General features: G+C 37.9%; 1 protein-coding gene across 4 annotated transcripts in view; it reads left to right on the top strand.

Annotated features, from left to right (window-relative positions):
- TRIP4 (thyroid hormone receptor interactor 4) overlaps positions 1 to 12003 on the top strand; it is a 66710-nt gene that overhangs the window by 3971 nt on the left and 50736 nt on the right. For all 4 annotated transcript variants that reach the window (XR_009264061.1, XM_058737414.1, XM_058737413.1 and 1 more), the window contains exon 3: positions 1170 to 1303. Coding sequence is in view for 3 of the 4 variants with exons in the window: in XM_058737414.1 (XP_058593397.1) it covers positions 1170 to 1303 (134 nt within the window). In the remaining variant the exon portion in view is untranslated. The remainder of the gene's footprint in view (positions 1 to 1169; positions 1304 to 12003) is intronic.

The raw sequence follows: 12003 nt of genomic DNA, 5'->3' as shown, positions 1-12003 counted from the left end.
TCTCTCAAAAATAAATAAACATTAAAAAAAAATTTAGAGAAAAAGATGGTAAGTTAATATAATTAAGTAATGGGCTGGTTTATAGAACCTCATATTTTCTGTAACTGCTATTTCCTCACAGCTAACTTAAGCAGAATCATATGTATCCGTATTTTTCAGTTCTACTCAAACTGGAATCAATACTGTTTTGTTGAGACTTTTTCAACTTAGAAAATATCACAAAAATACCTGTTTGCAGATAAAAATTTGGTTTCAGAATAGTTTGAAAAATTTATCCATGTTTTAAAAAAACAATTTTCAGGAGTACCTGTGTGTCTCAGTCAGTTAAGCATCCGACTTCCATTCAGGTCATGATCTCACAGTTCCTGAGTTCAAACCCTGCATCAGGCTCTGTGCTGACAGCTCAGAGTCTGGAACCTGCTTTGGATTCTGTCTCCTCTCTGTCTGCCCCTCCCCCACTCAACTCTCTGTGTCTCTCTCTCTCTCTCAAAACAAATAAACATTGGGAAAAAAAATTTTTTTTAATTTTAGTTATCTGTATACCTGGATGAAAGTAAATGCTGACCAACTTTAGTATGAATAGCATTTAGAAGTAACTATTTAGTTAAAAGATATGAAAGATAAATACCAAACTAAATAATCTAAGTCATTATTATTATATAATCTAAAATATATCAGATTTTAGGGTCACCTGGGTGGCTCAGCCAGTTAAATATCTGACTCTTGGCTTTGGCTCAGGTCACGATCTCATGGTTTGTGAGATCGAGCCCCATGTTAGGCTCTGCACTGACAGCATGGAGCCTGCTTGGAATTTTATCTCTTCTTCCCTCCCTCCCCCTCCCCCCCCCCTTTCTCTCTCTCTGCCCGTCCCTCCCTCCCTCTCTTCTCTCTCAAATAAATAAATAAACTTTAAAAATAAAATAAAGTAGCAGATTTTAATTTACTTTCTTAATCCCAGCCAGTAGTCTTTACCACTGACTATCTTGAAAATTATGGTTTATATTTAATTCTGGTTTGAGAGGAAAAGCTAATGTAAAAACCTTCCTGACTGCATATCTTCACTCTAAATATTCAGCATCACCTTCTGTTTATTACCTATCAGTTCACCAATGAATCCCATTATTATCAATCTATATACGTATATGTATAATTTTTTTTTTCTTTTAAAGAAATGTTGGATGGGCAGAGATCAGGAGACCAGCTAAAGAGGAGTAGGAGGAAAGGCAGAAATAGACAGGAAGTTCCTGCATTTGCTGAACCTGACACAACCATGGAGGTCAAAACACCTTTTGATTTGGCCAAGGTGAGTGCTTATAGAATGAATCATTTCCTAGCTGTATGAAAAAGAGGAAGTGACTGATACATTTCAGAGAGCAAAGTGTGCAAATTGTTCTAGAGTGGCAATTATTCAACAAATGCATGAATTTTATGGAGAAAAAGTGATAATGATGATACATTACTTGTATCTTGTATACAAGATGTATACAAGATGATATATTACTTGTATGGTAGATTTTTTTGGCAGCCTGATTTTTAAAAAAATTTTTTTTTAGGGGCGCCTGGGTGGCGCAGTCGGTTAAGCGTCCGACTTCAGCCAGGTCACGATCTCGCGGTCTGTGAGTTCAAGCCCCGCGTCAGGCTCTGGGCTGATGGCTCGGAGCCTGGAGCCTGTTTCCGATTCTGTGTCTCCCTCTCTCTCTGCCCCTCCCCCGTTCATGCTCTGTTTCTCTCTGTCCCAAAAATAAATTAAAAAAAAAAAAAAAAAATTTTTTTTTAAATATTTATTTATTTTTGGGAGACAGAGAGACAGAGTGCATGCAGGGAAGGGGCAGAGAGAGAGGGAGACAGAGAATCTGAAGCAGGCTCCAGGCTCCAAGCTGTCAGCACAGAGCCTGATGTGGGGCTTGAACCCATGAAGTGCAGGATCATGACCTGGGCTGAAGCTGGATGCCTACCCGACTGAGCCACCCAGGTGCCCCTGGCATCCTGATTAAATAATTATTATAAGGACATCTTGGTTAGAAATGAGATTGAGAAAGATATACATATATACATATATATATATCTTACATATTTATACTTATATATATATACATATATCTTACACATATATATATAATATATATAATGGAACATATTTGATGAAGTGCACCAAGGCTTCATTTTCAGCATTTTGTGTGTGTGGGTTTTTAATAAAAAAATGCAGGGGCGCCTGGGTGGCGCAGTCGGTTAAGCGTCCGACTTCAGCCAGGTCATGATCTCGCGGTCCGTGAGTTCGAGCCCCGCGTCGGGCTCTGGGCTGATGGCTCGGAGCCTGGAGCCTGTTTCCGATTCTGTGTCTCCCTCTCTCTGCCCCTCCCCCGTTCATGCTCTGTCTGTCTCTCTCTGTCCCAAAAATAAATTAAAAAAAAAAAAAAAAGTTGAAAAAAAAATGCACAATTATAGCTGTTATTAGAAGAGTGTTCCTACCTTGAGCCATCTGCCATTGCACCATCGTCATCATCATTTAGTGTTTAGAGTTTTTTTCGTATTCTCTCATGGCTCTCAAAATAGCCCCATGAGGTAAGCAGAAATATTTATAATCAGGGAAATTTGAGAAACTAAATTTCCCAACATAAGGGAATAGTTAATTATGCTGAGATGGCAGATAGGTGATCAAAAAATTCTGAGTGTGATGACCATGCAATAAAACATGGAAAAGTGTTTGCAAAATAATGTTAAGTTCAAGGGGAAAAAAAAAAGAGAGACTTAAGCCTTTTCCCAAGTGAAATAAAATGAGCAAAGAAGCCTTGTAAGCAAAAGAAAAACACAAATGACCGATAAACATTAAAAGATGTTTAACTTTACCAGTTTGTCACCCTAATTGCCTGGGACTTTATCAGTTTTAGCACTGTAAGTCCAGTATTCTGGGATTTTCCTAAGTCCTAAGCAAACCGTGGTAGTTTGTGTATTAATGTGTATTGATTGTATTGATCACTAGTAATCAATAAACACATATTAAATCCCTGAGGTATTGCCTATAATTAAAAAAAATTTTTTTAGTGTTTATTTTTGTGAAAGAGAGCACAAGTGGGGGAGGGGCAGAGAGAAAGGGAGACACAGAATCCAATCCAGGCTCTGAGCTATTAGCACAGAGCCCGTTGTGAGGATCAGACTTAGGAACCATGAGATCGTGACCTGAGCCCAAGTCATATACTCAACCCAGTGAGCTACCCAGGTGCCCTGCCTATAATTTTAAATTGCTAAAGATTTTAAAAATAGAATACTCAGTGATGGTGAAGTTGTATTAAAACAAGAGCCCCTGTACACTACTGGTGGCAATGTTAATTGGTTTAAACTCTTTGGGGAACAGTTTGGTAGCATACATCAAGAACCAGAAATGTTCCTATCTTATTGACTTGTTAATATGACTTAGAAATTTAACATAAGTGGGGCGCCTGGGTGGCGCAGTCGGTTAAGCGTCCGACTTCAGCCAGGTCAGGATCTCGCGGTCCGTGAGTTCGAGCCCCGCGTCAGGCTCTGGGCTGATGGCTCGGAGCCTGGAGCCTGTTTCCGATTCTGTGTCTCCCTCTCTCTCTGCCCCTCCCCCGTTCATGCTCTGTCTCTCTCTGTCCCAAAAATAAATAAAAAACGTTGAAAAAAAAAAATTAAAAAAAGAAAAAAAAAGAAATTTGACATAAGAAAGTAATCAGAATTGCACACAAAAGAACTATTGAAAATGTGAACTGATCTGTTTAGCAGTAAGAGAAAGACTAAAATTATACTTCCCTCATTTGATGGAATATCATTCAACTAATAAAATTGTTCACCAGAATATATCATTTGGGAAAACATTTGTCATAAAATATTGAGTGACAAAAGTGTGAACGAAATACGTAGGTTTGATTTTTTTGTGTTTAAAAAAATTTTTTTTAATGTTTACTTATTTTAGAGAGAGAGACAGAGAGAGCCAGCATGAGTGGCAGAAGGGCAGAGAGAGAGGGAGAATCTGAAGCAGGCTCCAGGCTTCATTCGGCTCAGGTCGTGATCTCATGGTTAGTGGGTTTGAGCCCCACATTGGGTTTTGTGCTGACAGCTTGGAGCCTGAAGCCTGCTTCAAATTCTGTGTCTCCCTCTCTCTCTGCCCCTCTCCTGCTCCTCCTCTCTCTCTCAAAAATAAATAAAACATTAAAAAAAGGTCTTTTTAAGTTTTTTTAAATTGATTTTTTGCCTTTAAAAAATACTTGGAGCGCCTGGGTGGCTTAGTTGAGTAGTCAACTCTTGATTTCAGCTTAGGTCGTGATCTCACAGTTGGTGGGATCAAGCTCTGAGTCCAGCTGCAAGCTGAGGGTGGAGCCTGCTTGGGATTCTCTCTTTCTGTCTCCCTCTTCACCTTTCCTGTTCATGCATGTGCTCTCTCTCACAAAAAACAAAAAAAACTTACTCTATACACACACAAACATTTTCACATGCACACACATAGAAAGACTGAAGGAAATGTTAAAAATGGTGTTTCTTCAGGTGTTATGACAATAAATGTTTTAATTTTTCCTCTTTATACTCTATTTTCCTCTTTATACTATATTTTCTATTTTTTTTTACTTTTTTACAATGAACAAGAATAGCCTTCCTAAAAACCAGCTTCATTGAGGTGTAATTAAATACTTATGTAATTGTACATATTTAAGATATACAATTTGATAAGTTTTTTAACCATCTTAGTTTTTTAAATGTATACTTTAGTAGTGCTAAAAGTATTTTCATATTGTGCAATAGATCTCCAGAACTTTTTCATCTTGTAAAGCTGAAACTCTGTACCAGTTAAATAGCTCTCCATTTCTCTTGCTGCCAGTCCCTGTCAACTACCATTCTACTTCCTCTTTCTGTGAATTTGCTTTACATCTAAATGGAATCAAGCAGTATTTGTCTTTTTGTGCCTGGCTTATTTCATTTAACATAATGTTCTCAAGGCTCATTTATGTTGTAGCATATGACAGAATTTCCTTTTTTTTTTTTTTTTAATTTTTTTAATGTTTATTTAGTTTTGAGAGATAGAGTATGTGAACAGGGGAGGAGCAGAGAGAGGGATACAGAGAATACAAAACAGGCTCCATGCTGTCAGCAGAGAGCCTGACATGGGGCTCAAACTTGTGAACTGTGAGATCATGATCTGAGCCAAAGTCGGGTGCTTAACCGACTGTGCCACCCAGGTACCCCAATTCATAACATATTTTATATTTGCTTCGGGTCTTTTCTTTTTTCCTTTTTTTTTTTTAAAGTTTATTTATTTATTTATTTTGAGAGAGAGAGAGAGAGAGAGAGAGAGCAAGCGAGCATGTGTGCAGGGGAGGGGCAGATAGATAAGGAAAGAGAATCCCAAGCAGCCTCCGTGCTGTCAGTGCAGAGCCCAACTAGGAGCTTGAACTCAAAATCCATGAGTTACGACTGGGCTGAAATCAAGGATCGAATGCTTAACCAGCTGGGCCACCCAGGGGCCCCAGGTCTTTTCTTTAAAAATGAATGAATGAATGAATGAATGAGGGGTGCCTGGCTTGCTCAGTCAGTAGAGCATGCAGCTCTTGATCTCAGGGTTGTGAGTTCGAGCCCCATATTGGGCATAGAGATTACATAAAATAAAATAAATGGACCCTTACTAAGAATGTTGAAATTCTCTTTGTTCTTTCTACCCAGTGGTTCTTGATTTTGCCCCCCCAGGAAATGTGTCTGGCAGCATTTTGGCTGGCACAGCATGGGGCAAAGGGGTACTACTGCCATCTAGTGAGTAGAAGCCAACGATACTGTAAAATATCCTACTTACCATAGGGCATCCTCCACAAAAAAGAAACAGTAGTGCTTAGGTTGAGAAACTAATACACAGTTGTGTTTCCTCCTGCCCTACAGATGATTACTATCTTGAATTTGGTGTGAATCTTAAAATCAGTAGTCTATTTTTTCGTATATAGGAATATATTAACAGCATATAGTATAATATAGTATAGTATAGTATAGTATAGTGTAGTATAGTACATTTTTAAAATGTAAGTAAATAGACGGGGCACCTGCATGGCTCAGTTGGCTAAGCCTCCGACCTGATTTTGGCTCAGGTCATGATCTTGGGTTCGTGAGATCAAGCCCCGCTTTGGGCTCTGTGCTGAAAGCCCAGAGCCTGCTTGGGATTTTCTCTCTCCCTCTCTCTCTGCCCCTCCCCTGCTTATGCTCTCTCTGTCTCTCTCAAAATAAATAAATAAACATTAAAAAAAGATAACCATAGTCCATACCTGGATGGCTGCACTATGGAATATTAAAAAAAAAAAAGTAAGCTAATAACCTAATGTCATTTTGCAGATGCTTTTTAAAACTTTTTGAGAGCAATCTGTGGTATACATAGATTTTGTTTGTTTCTCTTAACTCAAGATTCCACTGATTCAATTTCTCCATTAAGTCATAAATGCACTTTTATCTTGTTTATAATAGTTTGTTGTTGTGAAAACTGCAGTGAACATTCTTGTATGTATTTCCTTCAGGTACATTTGAGAATTGTTAGTATTTACCTGTTACTAGAATTACTGGGTTATAGGCTTTGTTAATTTTTCTTTTATTGAAACTACCAATTTTTAAAATTATTTTTAAAAGTTTTTTAAAAATATTTATTTATTTTGAATTTTTTTAATGTTTATTTATTCTTGAGAGAGAGAGCAGGGGAGCGACAGAGAGAAAGGGAGACACAGAATCTGAAGCAGGCTTCAGGCTCTGAGCTGTCAACACAGAGCCTGATGCGGGGCTCAAACTCATGAACCATGAGATCATGACCTGAGCTGAAGTCAGACGCTTAATCAACTCAGCCACCCAGGCGCCCCTAGTGTTTATTTTTGAGAGAGAGAGAGAGAGGGAGAAAAAGGTACCATGAGTGGGGGAGAGCAGAGAGAGAGAGAGAGAGAGAGAGAGAGCGCGCGAGCGAGACACAGAATCTGAAGCAGGCTCCAGGCTCTGAGCTGTCAGCACAGAGCCCAATGTGGGGCTTGAACTCTGACAAGATCATGACCTGAGCTGAAGTCAGATGATTGACTGACTGAGCCACCCAGGTGCTCCCAGTTAATTTCTAAAGTAGTTGTAACAATTTCATCCTCCTACTATCAAGGTAAGCAATTTCTCTTTTCTGCTTCTTTGCCAGTGTTTAATATTGTGAGGCCTTTAAAGTTTTGCCCTTTTTTAAATTCTTGTTTTTATTTATTTATTTTTAAAGTAATCGGTATACCCAAAGCGAGGCTTGATCTTAAAACTCCGAGATCATGAGTCACATACTCTATTGACTGAGGTGTTGACTAGCCAGGTGCCCCAAGTTTTGCCCATTTTAAGTATAAGAAATAGTATTTAATTTTGCTTTGCACACACATGAATTCTAAATAGAGGCTCTGTCATTTGAATAGTTTGTTGATTTGTTTTTGATTTCCATTTTTTTTGGCCTTTTGGATCGTCATGAACTACTTATTCATATTCTTGATCTGCTTTTCTGCTGAGTTGATGGTCTTTTTCAAATTGTTTTATGGGAGTTCTTTATTCTATATATTACTTTAATACATAGATTTTTTTTTTAATTTGTTTATTTATTTTGAGAGAGAGAGAGAATGAATGAATCTCAAGCAGGCTCCTCACTGTCAGCACAGAGCCCGACTCTGGGCTTGATCTCACCAACTGTGAGACCATGACCTGATCTGAGATCAAGAATCAGGCACTTAACCAACTGAGTCACCAAGATGCCCCTTATGTACTATTTTTTTATTATATGTGTTGTAGATATCTGCTGGTCTGTGTTTTTCGTTTGTGGTATCTTTTGACTCACAGGAATTTTTTTTTTTTAATTTTTTTTTTTTAACGTTTATTTATTTTTTGAGATAGAGACAGAGCATGAACGGGGGAGGGGCAGAGAGAGAGGGAGACACAGAATCGGAAGCAGGCTCCAGGCTCTGAGCCATCAGCCCAGAGCCCGACGCGGGGCTGGAACTCACAGACCACAAGATCGTGACCTGTGCTGAAGTCGGACGCTTAACCGACTGCGCCACACAGGCGCCCCTGGAATTTTTAAATCTAATGTAGTCAAATATATTGATCTTTTTCTTTGTTTTATGCTTTTTATAGCTTATTTAAGCTTTAATGCATTTTCCCACCCTGAAGTGAAAAATATATTCTCCTAAATTTTCCTCTAATAGTTTAAAAGTTACAATTTTCACATTTAGGTTTGTAATCCATCTGAACATTATTTTGAGTAATTTTTTGTATTACTCTTATCAGTAAAATACTTGTTTTTAAAGTAGAAGTATTGGGTTGCCTGGGTGGCTCAGTCAATTAAGTGTCCGACTTCGGCTCAGGTCATGATCTCACGGTCCGTGAGTTCAAGCCCCGCGTCGGGCTCTGTGCTGACAGCTCAGAACCTGGAGCCTGTTTTGGATTCTGTGTCTCCCTCTTTCTCTGACCCTCCCTGTTCATGCTCTCTCTGTCTCTGTCTCAAAAATAAATAAATGTTAAAAAAAAAATTAAAAAAAAAATAAAGTAGAAGTATTACATAGACGTGTGTAAATGTATATTTTATAAGTGGTGACTGCAAGTGTATAGAATCTTAATGTAAAAGCAAAATTCAGACCATAAAGAGAATATTTTCTGGTCAGAGTTATCAAATAATGGATAATAATTTTTTTTTTCTTTTAAGTAAGCTCTGTGCCTAATGTGCTGCTTGAACTCACAACCCCAAGACCAAAAGTCACATGTTGAGCCAAACAGGTGCCCCACGTAATGGATAAAAATTTTAAAGTCTTATTTTGTTCTTTTAAAAATAGTCATGAAATAATAGCATACAATACATTAATGAACTTTTAATAAATTAATTTTTAACATCCAGGAGAGAAAGTTGTTGAAAACAACATGAAAACCATTATCTATGTTTTCTCCTTTGAGTCAGTTTCCTCAGGATGCTTTTTCACAAATTCCAGTTCAGTTTTTAAAAATTTTGAAGTTGTTGATAAATATTTTTTAAAACATTTTTTAATGTTTATTTTTGAAAGAGAGAGACAGAGCGTGAACAGGGGTGGGGCAGAGGGAGAGGGAGACACAGAATCTGAAGCAGGCTCCAGGTTCCAAGCTGTCAGTACAGAGCCCAACGTGGGGCTTGAACTCAGGAATCATGACCTGCAAGATCATGACCCGAACCAAAGTCGGACGCTCAACCAACTGAGGCACCCCATTAAATATTTTAACATTTTATATTGCAGTCTTTTTAAGTGTTTCTTTTTTATAATCGTTTAATCTTTTAATCCATTTAGCCCTATGTTGCTTTAGTCTGTTTGGTCAACTTACTTATTTACCAATCCACATTAAAGAAGCTTGCTTTGACTATGCAATGTTTCTACAGCTGCAACCTAGCTTTTTAGTTAAGTAGATGCCAATCTTAGTTTAACAAAGTATTTCACTGTTTTTACTAATGGATCTTAATGAATAAGGTACCTTGATGCTTGTTGTTATATAGGTTTCAAAAGGTAAAATAAAAATCATGGTTCACTCATAACTTCCCAGGCTTGGGTAGGGAAAGATCTTCAAATTAATAATGACTTAACTTTTGATTTCATATCTCTTAATGCTTTAAGAGCAGTTTATCCCTCAACAACCTGTTTCTGAGTCTGTATTTAATTCTTAAGTATTTTCTACTCATTAAGCAAACTTGGAAAATGATTTTGAAAAAACGGTTTATCTCTTATACAGGAATTTCTTGTTAGAGCTGCAGTGTATACTGAATTAGTGAGTTCTGAACCATTACACATAGGAGAAATACAGGATTAGATTTCTGTGAGCATCTGGTCGCAATTTTATCAAACATTCAATACATAACCTTATTTTATGTGTGTTTCTGTTTAAAGACACTTTAATATATCTTGTTGATTTATTAACATTGAACTCAGAGCCAACAGCACTATAACTTATGCCTGAAGAAAGCTTATCTAACACATCTATTTAAGGTACAGCCTTCTTGTGCTTAGGAATACTAGACAACATGTAAGCACTATGCATGGGACCATTTTAAATATTAGGATCACCAAGAAAAAGCACAAAAATGCAAAAAAAGTGATAATAAATAGACTGAAAATAAGACACTTGTTTACAGCGTGACAGCTGAAACAAGAAGGCAGATCATTCCTTCGCTCGGCCTTAGCGGGAAATCTATACATTTAGAGGCTCAGATTTTTTGCCACCCTGCTCATGTCCACAAATGGTTGTAAAAGCACCTAGAGTATTGATTTGGGGGTTACAAATAGATTTTAGTTAGTAGGCAAATTCATAGACCTGGAATCATGAGTAATGATCAAGCTGTGTACTGACAGTTCCACTTTTGGTCTTGTAGGTAAATCTCTCTCCATGTTCTATATGCAGTTCATTTGGTTATTTAGAAAATTCAGAAAATTGTATTGCATGTCTACTGTATGTCAAGAACTGATTTAGGCATTATACATTATAGCAGTAAATAAAACACTCTAGGTTTCTATGCTCTCCTAGAGGTTACATCTTAGTGGTTCAAAGGAAACATAGAAAAGACAGTTGGAAAAAAAATTAATTATAGATTATAAAAACTGCCATGGGCAGTGTGATAGGCAGTAGTTGGTAGGAAGGGAGCTAGTTTAGGTAGAGTATTCAGGGAAAGCCTTTCAGAGGGAGTGAAATTATAGCTCAGAACTGAACAATGAAAAGGAGCCCTGGGGCGCCTGGGTGGCTCAGTCGGTTAAGTGGCCGACTTCAGCTCAGGTCATGATCTCCCGGTCCGTGAGTTCGAGCCCCCCGTCGGGCTGTGTGCTGACAGCTCAGAGCCTGGAGCCTGTTTCAGATTCTGTGTCTCCCTCTCTCTGACCCTCCCCTGTTCATGCTCTGTCTCTCCCTGTCTCAAAAATAAATAAAACATAAAAAAAAAAAATTAGAAAAAAAAAAAAAAGAAAAGGAGGCAGCATATAAAGAGATGGGTTAGGAACCATGCAGATTGAGAGAATGACAAGTGTAAAGGAGAGATGGAGACAGGTGTTTAGCAATTATCAGAAGCCTGTGTGGCTGGAGCATAGTGAACAGGGGAAGAGTGATACGTAGGAGAGATTGGAAAGCACCTGGAGGCCATATGTAAAGTTTTATAGGGCATTATAAGTAGCTTGGATTTTATTCTAAGCACAATGGGAAGGCAGTGAATAGTTTTAAGCAGTGCAGTGATAGGCTATGAATTTTCTTACTTGTCCTGTTCTTCCTTTTTCTCCTGTATTTCTCAATATGTACTCATTGCCCATTATGTATATGGGAACTCATCAAAGCACAGCCCTCAAATACCTTATGTTAATGTTACTGGATAATTTAATGGGAGTCAAATACAAGTTTCTGCTTAGAGATTTTAATCTTCTCACCATGATCACTGACAGCCAAAAATATAATTGACTAGTTTGAAAAATGGCAGCCTGCTAGATTAGATAAAATCTTTAGCACTCTCTTAGATTCTAATTTTTACCTAAGTTGACTTCTATGGTATTATCTCTATATCTCAACTTCTGGCTTTGGGTATCTCAACTTCTAGCATGTCATAGCAAAGAATTGTTCTTTTCCTTGTAGTAATTTTCCCATCCACTAAAACTCTTGAAGATGTTTCTTCCCTGAAAAGGGAAAGCAAGAGGCATCTATATAAATAAGTGTTTGAATGTTTATGTCCCCCCCCACCCAAATTTATATGTTGAAATGCTAGTGCGATTAGGAAGTAGGGCCTTTGGGAGGTTCTTATGTCATGAAGGTAGAACCCTCATGAATAAGTGTTCTTGTAAAAGAGATCCCACAGAGCTTCCTTGCCCCTTTTGCTGTGTTAGGATACAGTGATCTAGAAGAAATCATTTCTGTGACCTTGAAGAGGGCCCTCACCCAACCATGCTGGCACTCTGATCTTGGACTTCCAGCCTCTAGAACTGTGAGAAATAAATTTGTTATTTATAAGCTACGCAGTCTGTTGTGTTTTGTTAT

Source organism: Neofelis nebulosa, chromosome 7 (assembly GCF_028018385.1).
Source record: "Neofelis nebulosa isolate mNeoNeb1 chromosome 7, mNeoNeb1.pri, whole genome shotgun sequence".
Taxonomy (NCBI): domain Eukaryota; kingdom Metazoa; phylum Chordata; class Mammalia; order Carnivora; family Felidae; genus Neofelis; species Neofelis nebulosa.
This window is presented reverse-complemented; position numbering and strand designations above follow the sequence as displayed.